Below are 24,295 nucleotides of genomic sequence, written 5' to 3'. Positions count from 1 at the left end.
AGCCATTTGACTAGGGATTACTTTTAATTTCCTGAGGGAAATTATTTGGGATATCTCACTTTGGCATTTGCCTTTCTCCCCACTCCCACCCCCTTGCTTTTTATGACGCTCTAGCCATAGAGGTGGATGAGAGGGAAGAAAATGGCATCAGAAATAACAAGGAAGCTCCTTGATTGGGCAGAAGGACCATAGAGACAGAGTCCAACAAATATTGATATACCACTTTTCAACAAAAAGTTCCCAAAGCAGTTTGATTGATTGATTATTTAAAGTCGGTGTTGACTCTTAGTGACCACATAGATGGATTCTCTCCAGGATGGTCTGTCTTCAACTTGGCCTTTTAGGTCTCTCAGTGGTGGTCGTTATCTTCTTTTTCCCACTGTTCCTAACATTATGGACTTCTCAAGGGAGCTGGGTTTTTGCATACTGTGTCCGAAGTATGATAGTTTGAGCCTGGTCATTTGTGCCTCGAGTGAAAATTCTGGATTGATTTGTTCTAGGATCCATTAGTTTGTTTTCCTGGCTGTCTATGGCCTCAAAAATCTTCTCCAGCACCAAAATTCAAAGGTGTCAATACTTTTTCTATCTTGCTTCTTCAAAGTCCAGCGTTCCAATCCATAGTGTGTCATGGGAAAAACCATTGTCTGAATGATTCTTATCTTTGTAGGTATAGACACATCATGGTATCTAAATATGCTTTCCAAGACCTTCATTGCAACCCTACCAAGTGCTAGTCTGTGGTGTATTTCTTGACTGCTGGATCCTTTTCTGTTCAGCGTGCAAAACTGGCTGGAAGTCAACCAAAGCATTTGACAGTATAATATGATCAGCTAGTTACAAAGGGCAGCCTGCAGTGAAATTTAAACCACAGACATTGATCAGAGACTGAGCAGAAAAGGATCCAAATACAACCAGCTTGTCAGAATCAAACACCTGCCTAAAGATATTTTCAGGAGGTGGCAAACATGTTTATATTATTATTATTATTATTATTATTATTATTATTATTATTATTATTATTAGAAGTTCTGCTTGCATATTGCAGGAAGTCAGATAATCTATCCTCTCTGCCCAAATTGATTCTTCAAACACACATGCCGGATTAACTGGAGTGCATATTCCATAAGGTGACACTACATCTGTGTGGTAGTGTGCTATTTTCTTATACAAGATGTTGCAAGAGAATTATGCAGATTGTAGGTCCTTTACTTTCAACACTACCGCAGTTTTCCTGGTTTCCAAACAGCTCATTCAGAGCAGCGTCAGGGGGTGCTTAGGAGTCCGTCACAACCCTGGGGCACAATGTTACAGAGGTGTCAAGTTGTGCATCATGTCAGCCCCTGTAATTATGCATGGCGTTATTTCCAAGGGGGTGACTGTATTTGCCTGCAGCTGCAGAAACCTGGCAGGATTTTGTCATCACAGCTCCAACTTTTCTCCCTCACAGACAGCAGGCTTGGTCATGAGTCTTTACTCTTCACCACAGGAAGAGTGGGAGCATTTGGAAGCTTCTCGTCCTTTACCTTCTCCCAAATCTCTTTCTCTTGAACTGTGATTCTTCTGGAACTGAAACCTTGTACTTACAGGGCCTTCGTGGGTGGCCTCCCCTCTCCCTTCACGAGCCCCCACCCCACCTGTGGCAGCATGCTCACATGCAGGGGCACCCCACGCACACAGGTCCACCCACCCTCCTTCCATTGGTGGGGCTCCTGCTGTCCTGTGCCGTCCTGGGCTGGTGGTCAAGTCAAGCAGCAGGGCACAGTTCAGGCAGCAAAGCAAGGCGGAGTTCAGGTGGTGAGGCGAGACCAAGTAAGGTGAGGATCAAGCGCCAAGGGCAGGCCGCAAGCCAGACAGCACCATGGACAGAGCCATGGGACATGTTGTTGACCCAGTAGCAAGCAGAGGCAGCCAGGAGCCCTCAAATACTCCTGAGCCCAGATTACCCCGGCTAGGCAGCCCCCTGGCTTGAAGCCTGGCAGGGTGCCTCGCCTCCTCCTCCTCTCCCGTTTCCTCTGCCTTGGTGGAGGTGGGGTGGTGAGGGCCCTTGAGGTCGTTTCAGAGCCTTCATTTCTAGAGTGGGAGAAAGGCCTTGGTTCCTCCTCTCAAGGAGGACAAGATCGGGAATTAGCTGCAACTTTGTACTTCAGGTCAGATCTCCGTTTTCTAGGAGGGCCCAAGTCTGCGGAATTTCCCTTCTCCTCTAGGGCAGAACAAGTAACACTGGTGGGGGCTTTGGGGTCTGGCCTCTCACAGTTCCCAGTAGGTCTCCAAAACAGACTGGTATCTAAGGCTTCCTCTGCTTGCTCCAGCATTGTGAAGGCCCAGAAGGATCTGGGGTCTAGCATATCAGTCCCTTGGCAGGGGGATGTCAGCACTGGTGTTGGGGGGGGGGGTTGTTGGGGGGTCTGACTGTCCCCCCTGATCCCTTTCCTCCCTGCTCTCCTGATCCCATTTCTCCCATAATTCCTCCCGCTCCTCACACAGGTATTGGTGGGGACGATGGAGGATTGTGGAATGCGCTCCCTGCTGAAATACGATCCTCCCCATCTCTGGCAATTTTTTAAAAACACCTGAAAACCCATCTTTTCGCCCAAGCTTTCTCAGCTTTTTAAAACTGTGTTTTAATTTTATGGTTGATTTTAAACTGTTGATTTGTTTTAACTTTTATGTGTTTTTAATTGTTTTATGCTAACCGCCCAGAGATGAAAGTTTGGGCGGTATATAAGTTTTTAAAATAAATAAAATAAATTTTTTTAAAATGGGCTTGTCTGAAAAATGCAGCCTGGGCCTTGTGTCTCACTGCATTTCATTCTCCTCTTGCTTCACCTCTAACCTGTCTTGCTGGGTTCCCCTCTTACCTGATGATGCATTCACCTTGGATGTTCTGCTGGCCTTATTGACTTCACACCCTCCTGCCTCTTCCGCTGCAACCTCTACTAGACCCTGCTAGGGATCTGACCATGCCAAAGGTGCTTGTGGGAATTGGGCCTGCAAAAGATGCTAGCAGGAGATACCAACAGATATGTATCGATCTTCCGTATAACATGCTCCCAGACTTAGCCAAGGCAAGTCTTGGTTTCTGTCTCTCTTCCATCCGTCAACAATCCGTCGACTTGCTGAACTGGCTCAGAGGCATGGCAGCCCACCACCTTGATTACTGAAAGAGAGTCAAGTCAAGGCACAAGCCCTGAACAGGATCCACAGTGCTGACCCACTCAATCAGGCAACAGCACAGCCACATTAGCCAGGCGGAAGCACAGATACCTGTCTGCTATCCTTGGCAGATTTCTGGTCTTGCAGTAAAAGTGGCTGCAGAAATTAAGCTCCCTTTGTCCTCCCTGCCCTGTTTCCATACGTATCTGTCCTTGGCCCAGCTAGAAGCCACCAGCAAGGCTCACGCAGGAGCTAAGCAATATCTGGGAAATACGGAAAGAAGATAGAGAGGCTGCTGCTAAAGTCACATATATTAGTTGCATATCATCGCAGTGCATTAGTGGCATTATTATCACAAGGGGCCTCTGGCCACAGCTGCTTGGACCTTTTGCACAGGTCCTATGAAAGAGGCCTTCTAGTGTGCACTGAAACTGCGTGGGCCTTCAGACATCCTAGAAAACGTGAGGTTACTTTTTTACAAAAAACAAAACATTTTGATCTATTTCTGCTTGCTTTCTTGTCCCCAGTCTTGTTTCCCATCTTTTGCTTTTATCACCACCGTGTTTTCAAGCAGCTCTGTGCTGCCAAGAGCCAGCAACCCTTCAAATGGAAGCTGCTACAGGTTCCTGTCGGCAGCATGGCTCTCATCAACGCCAGGACAGGATGGGAGAGAGAGGAGCAACCCGAGCTGCTGGGAACCACAGGCAGCAGCACCATAATTAGTGCCCCCCCCCCCCCCCGCCGGCTCTTTGGGACAAGCTGCTACCACATTAGTCACCCCTAATTACCAAAGCCTTGCAGACACAACTGTGCTGTTAAAGGCACAACCAGACCTTCGTGCCGCAAGCAGGTGAGCGTTGTTAGTGGGCAGTGAGGAGATGGGTCTGGGGGAGGGAAATCCATTTTATTTTCCAGTAAGCCAGGCCTTCACCAAGCAGATGGACAGCCTGTGCAGCGTTGGAGGGCGAAATGGTCCGCACGGAGTCAGTCACTTCCCCGCCCTGCCCCTCTGCTCCTAGGCGCTCCCCACTTCCAAAGTGGCTTTTGCTAAGATATAAAGGGGGCACCGGGATATTATTATATGCATTTTTAAAAATGTAACCTGTAGTTTAGATGTGAGAAGTCATCTGATCTCCGAAATCAGAGCCATGTGGATCTGCCCTGATAGCTGGCTTATACAAACAGGTCAAAATTGTAAAACTGTTCCTGGACTCAGCCACTTCCAAATGCCGGAGGGCGTGGCGGGGGGGGGGAGCTGTAAGACATGGTTGAAAGTCCCCCAGATTTAAAACAAACAAACAAACCCTAAACATCTGTGCACATAGAACTCAGTGGTGTTTGCCCTTCCTCTTTCCTGACATGTTTTCCATGTGCAATCTCCCCCTATATGCAGCCTACAGAGCATAGGCTGTGTGCACAGTGTGTGTGTGTACGTACACAAGGCTACATCATCTACTACCTATTACACATATGCCACTAAAGAGGGCGTTTTTCACGGCATCCTTGCACTGTGTGAGACTCTCATTGAGAAGAGAAATTGAGTGCACAACCAACCAGTGTAGGTTTTACCTTAGAGACTAATAAGTCACAAATCAATTTAAAAGTGAAAATGCCCCAAGAGGTTTTCACTGAGAAGGAGATAGAAAAAGGCCAGTTCTAAGGTGAAGTTTCGCATTCTGTGCTGAACTAGAAGCATGAATGGAGCTCTTGACATTGCTTTCTTCTTCCAAAAGTAGCCATGGGGAGGGAGATATCTGGATATGAATGGTTCAAATCCCCCTTCAGCCATGAGACTGACTGGGTGACTCTGGACCAGTCGCTTCTCTCTCAGCCTAACCTACTTCACAGGGTTGTTGTGAGGAGGAACCTAAGTATGTAGTACACTGCTCTGGGCTCCTTGGGGGAAGAGCGGGACATAAAAATGTAAATAAATAAATAAATAATAAATAAAATAGCAACTTCAGCAGGTGAGGGGATTACAGTTAGGGGATTAGTGTGGGGCAAAGGTTAGACCCCTCTCCCCCTGTGCCTTGGCCCCAACCCAACTTCCCCTGCTCTGCAGCTGCATTGGGAGTTTCATCCCAGATCTCACCTGGCACCTCTAGTGTGGCTCTTCGAATGATACAGACATGCATTTGAATTTGCAATTCACATTCTTTCCCCCTCCCACCAGCACAAGCTCATTAGCAAAATGCAATTGGAATAGAGGATTCTGGACCCAGAAGCCAATCTAGAGATGTTACATGGCCCACCAGTTGCCACAGGCACACTCAAAGGGTCGCTTTGGAACATCGTTGCCCATTCCAGCAAGCTTTTGAAGTGTGCGTGAGAGGTGCAGTTGCTCCCCTCCCCCAACTATGGCTACAAGTTCCAAATTTCAGCTGAGGAACTCTAGTCATTTTTGAAATTCACAGATCAGCCTTTCGTCATCAAAACCCCAAAGAGCCCCAAGAGTACCACTTGACACGTATTTTGGGCCTTCCCGATCAGAAATGGAGACACTTATTTCCATGTGGTTATTTGCTGGCTCCTCCAATATTCCCACTGAGAGTTGACGCAAATCTGCAAGTGGGAGGTGAATCTCGTCTGTTCTTGCATTTCAAAACTGCATCTTTAAATCCATACTTCTAGTTTTGGAAAAATCCCCAGCATTTGCACTTAAGCAAAATTTTGTCCCAGCTGTTAGGATATTTTCTTGCATGGATATAGAGGCATGAGATTTAAGAGCGTGTTGTTGCATATAGATCCAAGTCAATAGGGGTAGGTGTGTGTGTGTGTGTGTGTGTGTGTGTGTGTGTGTGTGTGTGTGTGTGTTGCATATTCTGTAGAAGCCTATGCATCTTAGAGCAAGGATGGGAAGAAGGTAGATCAAGTTGAGATCTAGCAATAGCACTTACATTTATATACCGCTCTATAGCCGGAGCTCTCTAAGCGGTTTACAATGATTTCTAGCATATTGCCCCCAACATTCTGGGTACTCATTTTACCGACCTCGGAAGGATGGAAGGCTGAGTCAACCTTGAGCCCCTGGTCAGGATCGAACTTGTAACCTTCTGGTTACAGGGCGGCAGTTTTACCACTACTGGTAGATCCCTAAGTAATGTGCAGTCGATCTACAAACTTTTTGATTCCCAATTAACAATAGCAACAGCAAGACAATTTCCCCCCTTTCTAAACTGGAGTGTTGAAGTGAAGAAAGCTTTGTGGGGAACCAGGAGTGGATCTGCATGTGGAAGGACTGTGAGCTCAGTTCTGGTACTGAAAACAAATTCCTGGGCTGAGCATGTGCTCAGAGGCACCCTGGTCCTTAGTTCTGGGTTTGGGCCGGTCCAATCTACTATTTTGTACCTGGTTCTGCTTGGTGGTTGGGGTCAAAGAAAAAAAACCGGCTGAGCCCGCAACTCTGGCCACATCTGTTATAGGGGACCTGGACCAATCCACCACCCCAAGGAGAGAAGCATAAATGGGGAAAGGAGGCTTGGGGGGACGTGAGGAAGCAGTTTGGCTCCAAGTGATTCTCGTGCTCTGCTGAGGCAACCTCAAGTGGAAGAACGTCTTTGGAGAGAGAGTGAGAGAGAGAGTGAGTGTGTGTGTGTACGTGCAGCATAGACAGTTCCCCTCCTCCCCTACAAGCTAAGGTCTACCACAATATGCTTGTAGACCAGCGTGTTTCCCTTGAAGCTGGGTGCCACTAGGATATCCATACCCTCCAAAGGAATGGGGTGGAAAGCTCGTGGGGCTTGGACAGAGAGTTCTTGGAACTTGGCAAACTTCTGCTTCTCTTCGTCCCAAAGATAGATGTGGGTAAAGGAGAAGTCACTGCCCAGGGCCAAGTACTGGTGCTGAGAGACCCGGAACGGCTGCATGACCATGGAGCCCCGGGAAGGCAAGGTCTGCACCTCCGTGAACCGCTGCCCCTCCCAGCGGACCACCTTGGAGTCTCCAATGTAGCGGCTCAGGCACAGGAAGTTGTCCCGCTTGCTCCGGAAATGCTTGACCATCTGCACGTCCATCACTTCCGCCACGTCCCCCAGATGAGCAAACTGCTTCTGGGCGCGGTTCCACTGGTAGATGATGGGGGCCTGGGAGCTGCTGGAGATGATGAGGCGTGGCTTGCCATCTATCTCCATGTACTCCACATCCGTGTCCCGGTGCCACGAGTGCAGATCCTGGTAAGAGTAGAACCCATTCTGGTTCCAGCGATAGAGGCTGGTGGAGCCAGCTTTGGAGCTGTCGGCGATGACAAAGAACCAAACGCCTTCAATCTGGAAGGCCTCGACGTCGTTGGGTTTGCGGATCTTCTGGCTGTCAATGTCTTGGATTTTAATGAACTTGTCGATGTTGGTGTCCCAGCGGAAGATGTAGGAGCCGCCGAAGAGCTGGGCCACCACGACGTACAGCTGTGACTCAGCCACGATCGGCTTGCAGTAGACAGCGGAGTGAGCTGCAAATGAAGCACAAGGAAGCATCAGCAGAGACACACACTTCTCCCCGAGCGCTTCAGCATCACGAGTTCGTTATGTGCCATGTGGAAGGGATGGAATCATCCAGTTCTGGTCTCCTCCTCCTCTAAGCACTTAATCAGCTTTGACTTTGATAGAGGTAAATTCTTCTCCCTCTCCCATAACACTAGAACCAGGGACAATCCCATTAAATTGATTGCCAGGAAATCTAGGACCAACAAACAGAAGTACTTTTTCACACAACGCATAATCCACTTGTGGAATTCTCTGCCACAAAATGTGGTGACAGCCAACAACCTGGATGGCTTTAAGAGGGGCTTGGATGACTTCATGGAGGAGAGGTCTACCAATGGCTACTAGTCGGAGGACTAAAGGTCACCTCCAGCCTCAAAGGCAGGATGCCTCTGAGTACCAGCTGCAGGGGAGTAACAGCAGGAGAGAGGGCATGCCCCTTTCAGCTCCTGCCTGTGGCTTCCAGCGGCATCTGGTGGGCCACTGTGCGAAACAGGAGGCTGGACTAGATGGGCCTTGGGCCTGATCCAGCAGGGCTGTTCTTATGTTCTTTTGGCTTTCATTATGCCCCCAAACTGAGCCCAGGAACCTGTTTTAAATGGAGGAGATCTAGAATCTTCAATAACAAATAGGTCCAGAACTGGTATGCATATTGGTAGGAGAGGGAAAGAGAAGGTTCAGGACTCAATGTGGGCGATCCTAATGTTGGAGACCTAACTCCGTAAGTGTCGACTCTCAGCACCAATAATTCCTTTTGGCATGGAGGTAGAGAGTGTAGAACTGCCCTGCTTGTACTCTCCCAATTCTGTCTCTCTGCTCCAACTCTTCTGTTATTGGTAGACTGGTACATTTAGGACACTCCCCACTTCTTTGATGTCTCTGTTCTACCTTGTTCCTTCCACCACTAACTAGCACAGGGTACAGGCTTTCTATCTAAGTTTGCAACTTCTTAAAATAAACCTTGACTTGTTTTTTTGACCTAAAGCAATTGTCTCCAGATCTCCGCTATGAGCCCTGTTTTCATCAAACTGGGTTTCTCTGCTAAATAAAGGGTTTACTCAAATTTTCCCTGACACCTAAGCCAATGAGAAGTATCAAAACCTTAATGCAAATAATTTAATTTCTTATTTTAAGGAAACCACTGTTTTGGGGAGATTATTTTTGGTGGGGGAAAATGGTGTGAGGGGAAACCTCTTGCCTGCTGTGACCAGTCACTCCACCTGCTCATGGCTGCTTCTTGCAAAGAAGAGGCTCTCCCAGGTGGAGGCATGCCTCTATACCATGTGTTTATGTGCATGTTTATGCTGACCCTTCCATTTCATTTTTTCACTTCATTATCTCCCCCACTCCCTCACTTTCTAAGTGCATCCTTAGAAAGTAGCACTTGGGTGCTGTAGTCAGAATGGCTTAATTTTAGACACTTCCTGCCGCACTAAAGCCACCCGTCGGGGAAAGCTCCAGGAGAAAGGAGAGATCTTTCCACTCTCTGACACAAGAAGAGAAGCTGGTCTTGTGGTAGCAAGCATGACTTGTCCCCTTAAACTAAGCAGGGTCCACCCTGGTTGTATATGAAAGGGAGACTAGGAGTGTGAGCACTGTGAGATATTCCCCTCAGTGGGTGGAGCCGCTCTGGGAAGAGCATCTCAGGTTCCCAATTCCCTCCCTGGTGGCATCTCCAAGACAGGGCTGAGAGAGACTCCTGCCTGCAACCTTGGAGAAGCCGCTGCCAGTCTGTGTAAACCACACTCAGCTAGATGGACCGAGGGTCTGACTCAGTATATGGCAGCTTCCTATGATCCTAGGACAATGGCGGCTCCTTACCAGGGATGCGGTCGAAGTCCCGCAGCTTGCGCTCAACGTAGTCCCACTTGAGGATGGTGCAGCTGCTGGAGCTGGGCTGGGCCAGCGCCACGTAGAGGTCGCTGGCGTAGGTGAAGGGCTCTGCGGAGACGGACTGGAAAGGCAGGACCTGGTGCACCACAAAGTCTGAGGCAAGAAAGGTCCAAAGTAAGGCCGTGCGGGCCACCAGCGGACGGCGTCCTTGCCAGGTCTGACGCCTCCACCTCTGCTCAGGAGGAGGCAGAAGCTGTCCGGGCTGAAGCTGAACCCAGGCAGGCCCTACTGTTTCCGCCCCATTTCTGTTGCTTTGAAAAGGTCATCCGCATTATCATGATCAGCGGCCCTGTCATGACCCTTCCATGGACCTCAGTCTCCTGCCAGTCAGGGTCTAGATTTGGCCCAGACGCCTCAGAGCAATGGCTCGAGACCTGGCCCACGTTCCTCTCTTTGGGCTTTGTTGCTTCACAGAAGCCCAGCATAAAATGGTGCCGCCTCGAGCCGATTCACAGAGCTGCTGCCAGGCTGAGCTCGGTTTCTGGCCCCTCATCTGGACATTCAGTAGCTCCTGACAGCTGGTACCGTTCCCGCAAGGTCTTGGAAGGGCCCGAGATCTCGCCTGGAAGTCTCGCAAGACTTCCGCGGGATCTCGCAGGTCCTCCCCGACGTCTCGCGTGAGGATGCGATCCAGCCATAATTTGCCTGAGACTTCCCTTTAGGGCCAGGCATCGTCGGGCCAGGCAGGGCAGCTCAGGGGATTGGGGCTCACCAGAGCTTCCTTCAAAGGAGAGGAGCTGCCCAATCTCCACGGTCTCACGCCCGACACCATTTACCAATGGTGGCTACACCCCTAGCACAGGAGACCGGTCCTCTTTTCCCATATGGCAGCCCTATATATGTCAGGTCCCGCTGTACTCCATTCCCTTTCCCAGAGGGCCGTGCAAATACTGTCCCAGTGCTGGCCAACCTGAGCCTCTCCACCGGTTGTTGAACTACAATCCCCATCACCCCCACCCCACAAATTACGGCAGAGGATGATGGTAGTCGTAGTCCAACAAGAGCTCCTGGAGAGCCGTCCCTGTATTAGCCACTCCTACCTGTGGTGACACAATCAAATTCCTTCAAGGGCAGGTCCCGGATCTTCTGGCCTTGGTACTGAGGAGGGCCGCCACAGAAGATGGCGGGGATGGTGGCGTTGGTGCTCTCTATCCACTCTACCAGCCATTTAATGTTGCAGTCGCAGGTCAAGGAATTGCCCCGGAGGTCTCTGTTGGGGAGACACCATGCAGGGAGAATCACTCCGGCAACGGAGCCCATTCAGTGCTCAAGCCCAAGCTGCACAATCCCCGAGCACCTGCCGGAAGTCTAGGTTGAAAATTTGGCCCAGGTATGGAATCCCTACCGCTAATGGAGGCAGGCTAGACAGTTAAGATTGGTGGTTTGTGTCTAACTGGTGAGTGGACCAACGGCCTCATTTCTGCACTCTGAGGGCAGGCCACACCTGGGTTTTCACAGAGGCGTAGATTCACCTCAGATCCTCCCAAAAGCCATATGACCCCTGCATTGGCCTCCACTATTCTAAAGAACAGTCTAGGGCAGGGGTGGGCAAACTTGGCCCTCTGGCTGTGGTTGAACTACAACTCCCATCATATCCAGTCACAATTTACTGTGGTTGGGAATGATGGGAGTTGTAGTTCAACAACAGCTGGAGGGCCAGCCCTGGTCTAGGAGAACAGAAGGCTCACCACAGCCCACTTCGCAAACCTGTACACACCACAACACTACTCTTCCTTCCAGAACATTCTATATTCATGAATAAATGTTTCTGGATTACCTTGTTCTGTCAGTTAAAAGGGGGAGGGTCTGATGCTAAAGGCAAAGTTGTATGGACCCTGAGCCTTGATCCAAAATCAATGTATTCTTTAAAACGGTTTATAGCATGCACTTTTGTTTACAAATGTCGGAACTACCAAGTTTACTGGTGAATTTATTCATTAAGACATGCATACCATTTTTATCCTGTCGGAAAAAGCTCAAGGTGGTTTACAATAACAAATGTTGAAACAACCGATCAAGAACAACAAAACAAGACAAACGAAATGCAACAACAAACCACCACAGGGAAAACACACAGGATGCATGCGCTAGGGGGATGCAAAAACTTTCCTATAAGAGCCAGGACTTGGCCACATGCCAGAAAGCCAGCGGGGAGGTGGCATGGAAAGGCATGCCACAGTTTAGGAGCGGTGACTGCGGTTGTCAAGCAGGGACGTCATGACCCAGGCCACGCAAATGGACAGGGTGCATGCACGACATCTTCCAAAATGGCTGACGCCACTGGAGAAAGGGCCGGAATGGCCGAAAACAGGCCAAAACAGCCCTCAGAAGACCAGGGGGAGTACGGACGGGGGGAAAGGGAAAGACCCCCCACCCCTGATGGCAACACCCCCTGAGGCTGCTGGACCCAACAGTGAGTGTTGGGTTTTTTTTAAAAACACAACAACCACAACTTTAAAACCCCCGATCCGGCTTGAATTCGAGCTGCCTTCTACTGAGTCAGACCCTTGGTCCAAATAGCTCAGTGTTGTCTACCCAGACTGGCAGTGGCTTCTCCAAGATTGCAGGCAGGAATCTCTCTCAGCCCTATGAGATGCCAGGGAGGCAGCTTGGAACCTTCTGCATGCAGATGCTCTTCCCAGAGGAGCCCAGTGCCAAAGGGGAAGATGTGGCCCCCACCCCCTAAGTGCTCTCATGAATTATCCCATTCAAATGCAAACTAGGACACAGACCTTGCTTAGCAAAGGGAAAAATTCAGGATGGCTACCACATGCTTGTCCCCACCACCCATTGCAGAGGAGGAGGAGGAGGAGGAGGAGGAGAGGGGTGAGAAGGAAACTTACAGGTCACTGAGGATGCCCAGGGGCTTCAAGAGGTCTCTGGGCAGCGTCTGCAGGTGGTTGTTGGCCAATGATCTGAAACCAAGGAAGACAGGAGAGTCAGCCTCTGCCAAATATCCCCACTCCTTTCAGTTTTTCGTTTGAAAGTAGTGTTCCTGGGGGAGGGGTTTCCTCAAGAACCTTTACATTCTACACATTGTTTTCAAAACTGTTTGCAGCCAACTGAGGACCACATCCTGGGGTACTCAGGGCCCAGGAACAGGACTAACTGGCAACCCACACCCCTCCCCCTTTACCTTCCCCATTGAAATGAAGGGTTGTGATTCCCTCCTATGGGGAACAGGACTGGAAAATAGGAAGCTGCCATATACCGAGTCAGACCCTTGGTCTATCTAGCTCAGTATTGTCTGCCCAGACTGGCAGCGGCTTCTCCAAGATTGCAGGCAGGAATCTCTCTCAGACCTATCTTGGAGATGCTGCTGCCAGGGAGGGAACTGGGAACCTAGATGCTCTTCCTGGAGTGGCTCCATCCATTAAGGGGAATATCTTCCAGTGCTGCTCACACATCAAGTCTCCCATTCAAATGCCACCAGGGCAGACCCTGCTTAGCTAAGGGGGCAAGTCGTGCTGGCTACCACCAGACCAGCTCTCCTCTAGAGGGGAGATGCTGCTCTGGGGGATGCAGCTGAGGTGACAGCAAACCCTGCAAGCCACATTGACCTAGCATGGCCTGCTGCAAAGTATCTGTGCTCAGAAGCACAGAGACATCCTGCACCTCTCTCGGCACCTTTGCCCATCATCATCATGTTTATTTACGGTCATAGACCAAAATTTAAGGCATACATAATAATACACATATAATATAATAATAATAATAATTAATATATTCAAAGATCCAGTATTCTCTCATCCTGATCAGCAGTTTCCAGTTTACATAATCTGGCTTACCATCTGTTGTCTAACATTCTTAGCTGCCTCCCAGAACTTAGCAGCTTTGCCCTATGCGAGCCCGTCCCGTCCCGTCCCCCCGCCCACCACGGCGGCAAGCCCTCCCTCTGCTTGTTTCTTGGGCTTGCAGGCACGCCCCACACAACCAGGGGAGCACCAGTTCTCTTAGCTCCTACGAGACCCACACTTGGCTCAGCCCCCCACGGCGTGTGCAGTCTGCTTCTGCATGAGGACTTACAGGTGTGTCAGAGACTTGAGTCCTTGAAAGGTGTTCTTGGACAGAGCTTGGATGTCGTTGTTCTCGATGAACCTGAGGAAGGCACAGAACAAGGCACGCTTTTTCCAGCCGCGTGCTGCTTAAGGGGCCGCCCCCCATCCCCTAAGACAGAGGGACGCCTGACCTTGGCTCCTCAGCAGTGCTGCCTGCAACAGGGGCGGCCAGATACTGTGGACTACGATGCCCATAATCCCCAGCCAAAGGCCCCTGCTGCTGAAGATGCTGGGAGCTGTCAACATCCTCTGGGAATCCCTGTTCTAGGGAACACTGATCCTCGGATGCCATTGGACTACAAATCCCAGCATCCCAGCTGGGTCCCCACCCACACATTGTTGGGCTACAACTCTCCGCTTGGGACCCCCTGCTCTGAGGAAACCAAGAAGCCGCCTCCTTCCCCCGTCTCCCACCACCACCGCCAGACAACAGAAGTCCCCTGCCGGCTGAGCCAAGAGGCCCCTTGTAAAGCGGCAATCCCCCTTCTGTGTAGCAGGAGGAGAGCAACTGGCCCAATCCAGCCCCAGCACAGCATCCCTCCTCCAGTGGCGGTTGCCGGTTGTTGCCTTGTGTTTCTTTTAGATTTGTGGGCAGGGGACCATTTTATTTATGCTTATTTGTCTGTGTGAACCTCTTTAAAAAGTGCTTGAAAAGCAGCATATAACTGTGTGCAATAGGAGTGTATGCACTGTCCATATTCTGACACTTTCTAGGCAGGGCTGGCAGGTCAGCGTGGTGGTTCTGGCTCTCTCTCTCAGCCCGGCTATTTCCTTCTAGGGTTCATTCCAGCTCCCTGCACCACCACCAGCTCTCTCCTACCATGGCCAACATCTCCACCACACACCCACTCCTTCCTGGCTTGCACCCCCCTCCTCACACTTCTCTCCTTCGGAAGATATTATGCACCACCTACCTACCTCCCTTGCTAGGGGGCCACCCCATTCTCCCTCTCCTGCCAAAATGACTGCCTTGGACACACCAACGTGCCGAGGCAGGAGCAAAAACAAGGTTGCCCAGAAGCTGCCTGCACAGCACTTGGGACCAATGTCCCATAGGAACATAGGAAGCTGCCATATACTGAGTCAGACCACTGGTCTATCTAGCTCAGTATTGTCTTCACAGACTGGCAGCGGCTTCTCCAAGGCTGCAGGCAGGAATCTCTCTCAGCCCTGTCTTGGAGATGCTGCCAGGGAGGGAACTTGGAACCTAGATGCTCTTCCCAGAGAAGCTCCACCCCCTAAGGGGGAATATCTTGCAGTGCTCACACATCAAGTCTCCCATTCAGATGCAACCAGGGCAGACCCTGCTTAGCTATGGGGACAAGTCATGCTTGCTACCACAAGACCAGCTCTCCTCTCCCTATCTGTCTAAAAGAAGGGATTGCTTGGCTTCTTGGGATGATGCCACCTTCCAGTCCAGCCCGCGATGGCACTTTCTGAACCGACATCAGCCTCGCCTGACCATCTTCTGCCCCCGTTCCCAAAACTGTCTCCCGCTATGAGCTTTGCTCCTTGCAATCCCCATCCCAATCCTTTTTTTTGGGGCGGGGGGGAGGGCTGAAGAAAGGATGCCAATGTGGCCCATACAGGTACTGCAGGTGCGGGAGTCCCATGAACGCATTGTCTCTGATCAGTGTGAACTTGTTGGAATTCAGCAGCCTGCAAAGAAAAAAGAAACAGTGTCAGGAGATTGGATGCTGCTAACCGAGAGACACTAAACTCTGGAAGTTTCGGATTCCCTTTGGAGTGGCATTGGGGAAGATCATTTGCTTCACCCTCAAGATCTACCTGAACGATGAGGATGGAGAGCTGGTCTAGGAGAGGAGAGCCGGTCTTGTGGCAGCAAGCATGAACCCTTTGCTAAGCAGGGTCTGCCCTGGTTTGCATTTGAATGGGAGACCACATGTGAGCACTGGAAGATATTCCCCTTAGGGGACGGAGCTGCTCTGGGAAGAGCACCTGCATGTTTGCATGCAGAACGTTCCCAAGTTTCCTCCCTGGTGGCATTTCCAGATAGGGCTGGGAGAGACTCCTGACTGGAACTTTGGAGAAGCCACTGCCAGTCTGTGTAGACAGTACTGAGCTAGCTGGACCAAGGGTCTGACTCGGTATAAGGGAGCTTCCTATGTTCCTTCCTATTCACTTCCGCAGTGACCCCTGAAGATCTTCTGCCTTCTCCCATAGCAAGAGTGCCAAGAGGCACTTGGGTCCCATCGTTCTTTACTTTTCTACTCTACAAGTTTTACTCAAGGCCCCTCCTGGGGTGGGAAAGATTCCTCTGGTGGTCTCCAGAACACCCAGAAGATCTGATCTTGGGAGAGGAAGCAGCACCTGAAGGACACTTGTCCCTTGCACTAATTAATGTGCACACGTGTCTTACTCTCGTGTCGGGCTAGAAATACAAACCAGGCAGCCAGGAACACCAAGTTGCTGATCAGGTCTCCAATTTTTTTAAAAAAGATGTAGAATAATTGCATTTTTCAATTACTGCACGGGAGATTGTTTTGAGGTATAAATGTTAGAGGAATTGTTCAGTAGATATGTGAACTGCAGAAATGGATTTGGAGGTCCCAGAATCAGACTTTTCAATTATAAAATTGTATTATTATTTTTAGCTTTTAAAAATATTATTCTTAACTCATTTTATATTGTGATTCTCCTCTTTCAAACTAGGCCAATTCCCAACCGTCATTTTATATCGTGAACCTTTTGTTTTAAGTTTTGTAAATGTACTTTTCGTTTTACATGGTGATGACTTTGGTTTTAAGCAACAAAGAACTTGAAACGATAAAGGGGGAGAAGGGAGTCCCCATATTGCAAGTCTGCCCCTTGCTATGTCTGGGCCCGAGGAAAGAAGATCCTTCCCATCGGCTGCTTCAAATGTTGTACCAGGCAGCTACTCCACTGGTGCAGACCTTTGACATGAGCATGGCAGTGCCACTTAGGGAACCAGCACCCCGCCCCCACCTCTGGGCACAAGACACCATCGCAGCTAGCTAGCTAGGCAGAAAGACGTACAGGAACTGCAGGTATGGGAGGTGAGCGAAGGAGGCTTCTTTGATTTCGCTGAAGGCTGCATTTATCAGGGTCCTGCAAGAGAAGAGATGTAAAGAGAGACACTCAGGGGGATCCTTCCAGGCAGAGCGAGGAGGCATTCAGATCTTGCAGGAACGGGCTAGAAAGCCAGCAGTGCTGATTGCCAAGTGCTTCGATTTGAGCTCAGCTGACTCAAATGAGTTCAGGGCTAGTATTTGACAACTTCCCCTCCAATAGTTCACAAGGTGGAGGGAGGGAGGAGAGCTGGTCTTGAGGTAGCAAGCATGGATTGACCCCTTTGCTAAGCAGGGTCCTCCCTGGTTTGCATTTAAATGGGAAACTACATGTATGAGCACTGTAAGGGATGCAGAAGGTTCCACGTTCCCTCCCTGGCAGCCTCTCCAAGATAGGGCTGAGAGAAGCTCTTGCCTGCAACCTTGGAGAAGCCGCTGCCAGTTTGTGTAGACAATACAGAGCTAGATGGACCAAGGGTCTGACTCCGTATATGGCAGCTCCCTATGTTTCTATGTTCCTAAATGAACACAGAGAACTGCTCATATGGGCCCTGTTTTCAGTCCAAAGATCACTGCTGTGACTTTTATAGTGATGCAAAGCTGATCTAGATCTGATCTTGGTCTGTACTGCTGTGTTAATCAGGCCGCACACTTTTGGCTGCATTTCTGTGGCCGAAATGTTTCTAACGCAAGGACATAGTTTGTGTTTACCCTACCTAGTAGCCACCAGTGATCAATGCCTATTGATGCAAGCCACTTCTAGTCGTCAGTTCCCATTAAAGAAATGCCTTTAACGATCAGATATGCCAAAGACTAGGGGGGAAGCCATCCCCTCCTTGACAGCTCTAACTGTATATAGCCCACTTAGTATTAGCCCTCTTCCATCACCCAGAGAATGACGTGTTTTCTTCTCTCCCTCCCTCCCTCAAGAACTTGGGCTGAGCTCAGCGAAGAATTGCAACCACCACGGCAGTCGCACTGCAGGGAGGATGCATTTAAAGATCTCTCCATTTCGCTGTGATTAATGAAGGCTGGTTGGAGAACGGCTGAGAAACCACTTAAACAAATCAATGCAAGCTTCAGCCTTGGCCCACAGACAGAACCGCCCCCATCAATCCAGCAGGATGCTCTGGGAAGCAGCAGAGTCCCAGAAAGTCCGGGGCGGGGGGGGGGGATTGGGGCTGAGCGGCTGCAGCGTTTCCTGGAATCGCTGCCGAACACGAAAAGAAATTCACAGGAGGCTCCTTCTCTGGAAGAGAATCGTCACTCCCTGGAGACGACCGTGCGGCTCTCTCCTGCACCGAGGTGCAAATATGACACATTTGTTTTTTAAAAGAGGGAGGGTCAAGGGCAGGGAGGCCACTGCAAGCCTCACACACACACACACACACACACACACACACACACACACACACGCAATCTCACGTGTGAGGATTTCATGCTCTGCTTACTGACGAGGAAGCCTGCACACCTTGCAGGACATGGCCCATCCCCACCTTGAAGTGCTTCCTGCCATGTACTTGACAAAACCAAACCCACCCACCCCTGCCAAATAGGTTTTTTTCCCATTCCAGCAACAACTGGCTGCCATGTATGGCCAATGGGCTGCATCTGCATGCATGTGTGCACATGCACACACACACACACACACGTTCCACAGGTCTGTACTGACCAGGAGAAGAGAGCTGGTCTTGTGGTAGCCAGCATGACTTGTCCCCTTAGCTAAGCAGGGTCTGCCCTGGTTGCATATGAGTGGGAGACTTGATGTGTGAGCAGCACTGCAAGATGTTCCCCGCAGGGGATGGAGCCGCTCTGGGAAGAGCATTTAGGTTCCAAGTTCCCTCCCTGGCAACATCTCCAAGACAGGGCTGAGAGAGATTCCAGCCTGCAACCTTGGAGAAGCCGCTGCCAGTCTGGGTAGGCAATACTGAGCTAGATAGACCAATGGTCTGACTCAGTATGTGGCAGCTTCCTATGTTCCTATGTAAAGATAGCCCCCTGTTTTCCACTCCTGGCTCTGGCCAGCTCCTGTCACCAATCCCCTCCCCACCCCCACTGAAGCATCCTTTGCCGAAATGTCCAGCATGCTTTGCTGTGTCTCATTCATTCTTCAGGGTCCCTAGAAGCTGGATCTTCTCAGTGCCAAACTTAAAGCGAGGTGGGGGCTCCACGTTGAAGTCTTCATCTTTTTCTCTCTCTAAAAGAGAAAGTTTTTTAAAAAGACCCTTAAGACACACCGGTTTTCTCAGGCTCTTAGTTAACTGGCTAATGCTAAGCTGCTTGTTTTATTTCATAAAATTGCTTTAATCACTTTATCCTGTTTTATATTTGTTGTATTTAAAATTACGTACACTGCCTAGGGACACACATCTCAGGTAGTATATAAAAATGAGGGGTGGGGAGAGAGAGAGGGAGAGGGAGAGAGAGAGAGAGAGAGAGAGTTAGGTGCTCCCATTTTAGTGCTCAATTTACAGCAAGGCCAAAGTGTGTGTGGGGGGGGTCCTCTCCTTCGCCTTCCCCTCACTAGCCCTCAACTTCTAGACTCACGACCTGCTGGTGGAAGAGTGTCCTCCACCATGCAAGGCCATTGTGGCAGGGGATGATGGGACTTGTAGTCCAGTGACATCTGGAGACCCAAGTTTGAGAACCCCTTTCTGCCTTACACAGAATGAAGGGGCAGCATACTGACCTCTACAATGCAACCACTTCAGTCTGCAGGGCTGGGGGTCAGATTCTGAAATGCAGACAGGTCCTTGCATGCAGTAAGTGAGCATATCTGCGAAAGAGCAAGGCAGAGACTTTCTCTCTGGTTGCTACTTCACAGCATGCACGGAGTTGTTTGTCTGTTTTCACATGGGGAGAGCCTTAAAAAATATGGTCCTTCCCTCCTGCTGCCTGAAATGGCACCGTCCACTTCTGCCTACCAGCACATTCTGTGCAGCAGTTCTCAAACTTGAGCCCCCAGGTTGTTGGACTACAGATCCCATCATCCCCAGCTGAAGGCCATTGCGAATGGGGGTGATGGGATCTGTAGTCCAACAACATCGGGCAACCCAAGTTGGAGAACCTCTGGATAATGCCTGGAATAGTTCTTACAGGACTGGCAAGAACCTTGGTGGTTCTCACATATGGACCTTTTAAGGGTTTTCCTAACAGTTTTAAGAGGGAAACTTTTCTATTCTGCTGGAGCTTTTTCACACAGGGCTTTTAGCTTGCAGCTCCTCCAGTATGGAGGCTGTGTGTTCACGTATCAGCCAGATTTACCCCGAAGACCCTGCAAGCTGTCGGGGAGCACCTCACACACGATTCAGGTTTTTCACTGCACATTAGAGTGCAGCCCAATTTATATCCGGGTTTTTTTTTAAAAATTCACTTTTTATGTCAGTTTTTTGGGGCAACTTTGAACTCACAGTAAAGCCTACTGTCTGGAAATGCTCCTGTGCTTTAGAGATTGCTGGAAATTTATTAACTGATTCCTCTTGGATCTACTCAAATCCTTTGCTGTCCATTCTGGTGTCATTCCCTCCCACACACACTTTCAGCCAAGCCTGTGGTCAAAGCCTTTCACATAACACTAGAACCACGGGTCATCCCATGGAATTGATTGCCAGGAAATCTAGGACCAGCAAACAGAGGTACTTTTCCCAACTTGTGGAATTCTCTGCCACAAGATGTGGTGCCAGCCAACAACCTGGATGGCTTTAAGAAGCGTTTGGATAACTTCACGGAGGAGAGGTCTATCAACGGCTACTAGTCAGAGGGCTGTGGGCCACCTCCAGCCTCCAAGACAGGATGCCTCTGAGTACCAGTTGCAGGGGAGTAACAGCAGGAGAGAGGGCATGCCCTCCACTCCTGCCTGTGGCTTCCAGTGGCATCTGGTGGGCCACTGTGTGAAACAGGATGCTGGACTAGATGGGCTTCCTTGGGCCTGATCCAGCAGGGCTCTTCTTATGTTCTAAGGGTTAGGTTGTTTCAGCTTCCTCTGAGGTTTCCCAGCATCCATCACTGTCCCATGCAGTGATACCCCAGGCTCCTCCATTCACACCCCTACAAGTGCCAAGAGTGCTTTGTTTTTGCACACACACACACACACCTGCATACACACAGAGCCAGGAGAAGGGATTGTTTGCTCTAGGCTACCTGTGAAGATTACACCCCAGTGCAACTATGATGAAGCACACATCTTTGCCTCTCAAAACCAGTTCCTGCCAGGCAGGGTGTAGATATCATTGAGCAGATGGGTTCAAAGCGCCCAGCGCCCACCCACCCCACACACACATCTCCTGAGTGCCTCCCCCAGCTCCACCCCTCCCCATTTTCTTCTCCTTGACCCTAAGGGGCCACCAGGGAGAGGGATGAACATGCCCCCCCCCCCGCCCAGCAACGCCCGCGCTTCCTGACAGGGACCCAAGATTCTCCACTCAGCTTGTCAACAACATTTGAAGCTGGGCACAAGTTGGGACCCAGCACAGGAACCAGCGGTTGGCGGATTCAGACAAGCAAGGTCTCCCCTGGGATTCTCTGGTCCCCACCTTGCTTTTGGGTGGGTGGTTGTATGAACCAGCCCTATATAAAGGGGGTCCTGCTCTCCCTTCCTGACACCAATATTTAAAGCTTTCTTGAGAGGCAGTCGGATCACGCCTACATTTCAGGTTTTAGGGTTAGTGAAATACTGTTGAAAGGAGGGTGGGATTCTCGTTCCACACTGCAGCTAGGCCCACCCACCTTCATAGTGGTTTGGGTAACCCCTCCCTCCCCACTCCACAAATCGCCAAATTTGCAACAGTGTCCACTGAAAGGCTTTAATGCCTGGGACTTGAATCATCACAAAATAAAATGCCAGAGAGAGAGGCATTTATAAAGGCTGCGTTCTCACAATCAGTGGATCCGGGTTAGGGCTCCCAAGCGGATGCTTAACCAGGATCTAATCCTAGATGAAATATTCTAGTTAACTCTGCAGAATACAGCTAGGATTGCTGCCACATGTGTGTTCACACAATCACACCAATGTCTGAGAACCCAGCCAAAGTATAACACATAATAATTAAGTGTTATAGTGTAACATTTAACTGCACCCTGGGGGGCTGTCTTGCTTGCCTGCCCCCTATCCTGACACACCCACTGCCTATTTACACACTTACAACACTGCAACATATGCACACACAAATATGCTCAGAGCTCCAGTAATACTAATAAGCATCTCTATAGCCCTTCTGAAAGTTTGGAGCAAGTAATATGCCTTATCTTGGTGATCTTTACAACAACCTTGCAAGGTAGGCTGGGATTATTACCCCCACATCGTAGATGGGTGCGGGATGGAGCAGACTGGAGATCAGTGGCTTGCTGAAAGTGCAACCCCTACCCCACATGGGGCTGAGGTGAGACGTAAAAAGAGCACAAGGCTACCCAGCTCTCAGGTGGAGGTAGAAATAATTTTAAAGGGAGTTAATCACGGCAGGGTAAAACTGTTGCTGCCTGTAGTGTGGGTATGTTCATTTTTTCCTGCCCTGATATTGTCTCTGGTCAATCAGGTTTTTGTTTCCCTTTAAGCACAGAGTAATCAAGTGGCAAACACACGTATGAACCGGCCCTCTACGAAAGGACTGTGACGCATAACATTGGCACCTGTGTGAATTGCGTTAAATTGGCACCTGTACAAATCACTTACAGAGCTCACATATTCTGGATACACAAATTGTACTCGGGGTAAGCAGTTACCTCATTTCTCAGACTGAGCCATTCATGGAGCACCCATTTCCACCACCACCCCAAAAAGTCTCTTCATGTTCTTAAGGACTAGGAGCTTTTTAAAAATGAATATTGAGAGACTGGGTTTTTGTTTTGTTTTTAAAAATGATGCCACATCGCAGATGCAGTGCTTATGGGGCAGTCCTAAGGATGGACACTCAGCCTTCACTTTTCACCACTCTCATGAGTCTGCACACTCTTCTCACACATGGGCAAGAGGTTTCAACATCCAGCATCCATTACCTGATGGTGCCAAAATAGACACAAGGAACCTGGGCCAGAGCTGACCCCCCACCCCACCCCAAGGAATCATAGTTTCCCCCACTGCCACTTGCTAAGCCAGATGCAAGAAGAGTGGTGTCCAGAGGGAGGGCTGGCGGTCCTGCAGGTGGTTTGTGAGTGAGGCCCGCACTTGGGGACGAAGCAGGGCGCTGCTGGATCGCCACCCTCCGGCCCTTCTCCACAAAACCAGCTGCGGACTAGGGAAGCCTGCTTAGCCCTTCAGGGCAAGGCAGGTCCATGCCCGCTCGGTCTGCTGCGGCAGAACTTGCATGCCACCGGTGCCGGGCAGAGACGCAGCTCAGCAAAGGCCAGGTCAGCAACGCAGCATCCGGACAGCCAAGATGTGCTTGAGGAGCAGGCGAGGGGCCGGGGAGGAGGGACTCCAGCATGCACAAAGTTTCCGATGAGCATCTCCTACATACCCCTGCAGGCAGCCTGGCCTCTTCCCCCCACCCCACCCCAAGAAGCAGCCTCGCATCTCTGGAGTCTCTCCTCTCCCTTCCAGGCACCCTCCAACTGTGACACCCACCCACTCCTGCCAAGGCGGCGCCTTCACACCGGGACTCCAACAGATTTGGGAGGGGGGCGCCTCTCGGTGCTGGGTCGGCGGCTGGCCCCAGAGTGCCCCCCTGCCGTGCCCTCCCTCCGCACCCCCACAGATCCCCCCCCCGCCCGCGAGGGGCGCTTACAGGGAGATGACGTCTCTGGGCAGGTTCTTGGGGATCCCCTTGGCGTCCACGCAGAAGGCCGTGTCTCTGGTGCAGGAGCAGCTGGGCGGGCAGGGGGGAGGCCGGGGGGCTCTCCGGGCAGTGGCGGGAGGCACGCAGGCCAGGCCCAGCAGGCAGAGGAGCAGCAGCTGCCTCCCAGCCATCCTTCCCGCGGCGGCTGCTGGCAGCAGAGTCGGCCAGGTGCCGCAAGACCCCCTCGCCGCTGCTGCCTGCCGCTGCCGGTCCTGCTCCCTGCCGCAGAAAGCTGCTGCTGCTGCTGCTGCTGCGCTCCTCTCCGCCCGGCGTGGGGGCGAGAGCGCGCCCGGGGTGGATCGGCAGCCCTGCCTGCTGCTGGGGACCGTCGTCACCCGGGCGGGCTGCGGAGAGGGCGCAGGGGGCGGGCAGGCAGCAGCGGCACGCGGGCCAAGAGGCGGGGGGGGGGGAGCTGGAGGAGCCCGTCGGCGGGAGGGACGCGCCCTCCGCGGGGGCTGGAGGGGAGCCCCCCCCCGACAGAGAGGCAGGCCGCGCCCCAGGCAGGAGCTGGGCGGGGGGCGGCGCTCAGGATGCTCTCCCCCGGGGGCTGGAGGGAGATTTGCTGCCTTCGAGCAGCTGGGGGTGTCAGTCTCTCGTGGAGGTGCGGGGGGCGGGGGGGCGCCTTGGTCTGACTGCTGGGGGTCCCGCAGAGGGAGAGAGAGAGAGGCCCTTCTGGAAGTGGGGGCGGGCGGGAGCAGCTGGCCCGGCAGGGGAGCCCGCCCGCCTTGAGGGTCTTTGGCCCCTTGAGGGTCTTTGGCCTTTCGGTGGGGACAGCAGGGAGCGCGTCCTTATCCTTTGCCTTCGCTCTGAGAAGGTTTTTTTGGACTGAAAAGCACTTTGTAGATGTGCATAAAGGGAAAGTGTGCCGCCAAGTCGGGGTCGACTCCTGGCGCCCA

General features: G+C 51.1%; 1 protein-coding gene across 2 annotated transcripts; it reads right to left on the bottom strand.

Annotated features, from left to right (window-relative positions):
- Window positions 1-3,446: 3,446 nt before the first annotated feature.
- LGI3 (leucine rich repeat LGI family member 3) lies at window positions 3,447-23,827 on the bottom strand. Of its 2 annotated transcripts, XM_053269716.1 has the most exons (9): window positions 23,349-23,462; window positions 18,680-18,826; window positions 16,598-16,669; window positions 15,167-15,238; window positions 13,548-13,619; window positions 12,365-12,436; window positions 10,562-10,731; window positions 9,450-9,614; window positions 3,447-7,597 (listed from the first exon to the last, which is right to left on the bottom strand). In XM_053269716.1, the coding sequence occupies exons 2-9, from the start codon at window positions 18,730-18,732 to the stop codon at window positions 6,780-6,782; spliced, it is 1,494 nt and encodes a 497-aa protein (XP_053125691.1). In that variant the 5' UTR covers window positions 18,733-18,826; window positions 23,349-23,462; the 3' UTR covers window positions 3,447-6,779. The 2 variants fall into 2 exon arrangements, with proteins under 2 accessions (XP_053125691.1, XP_053125690.1); XM_053269715.1 differs by lacking the exon at window positions 18,680-18,826 and having other exon boundaries at window positions 23,349-23,827.
- Between the last annotated feature and the right edge of the window lie 468 nt (window positions 23,828-24,295).

The sequence above is a fragment of the Hemicordylus capensis genome, chromosome 8, assembly GCF_027244095.1.
Source record: "Hemicordylus capensis ecotype Gifberg chromosome 8, rHemCap1.1.pri, whole genome shotgun sequence".
NCBI lineage: Eukaryota > Metazoa > Chordata > Lepidosauria > Squamata > Cordylidae > Hemicordylus > Hemicordylus capensis.
The sequence above is the reverse complement of the archived record's forward strand: the minus strand, read 5'-3'. Positions and strand labels throughout refer to the sequence as shown.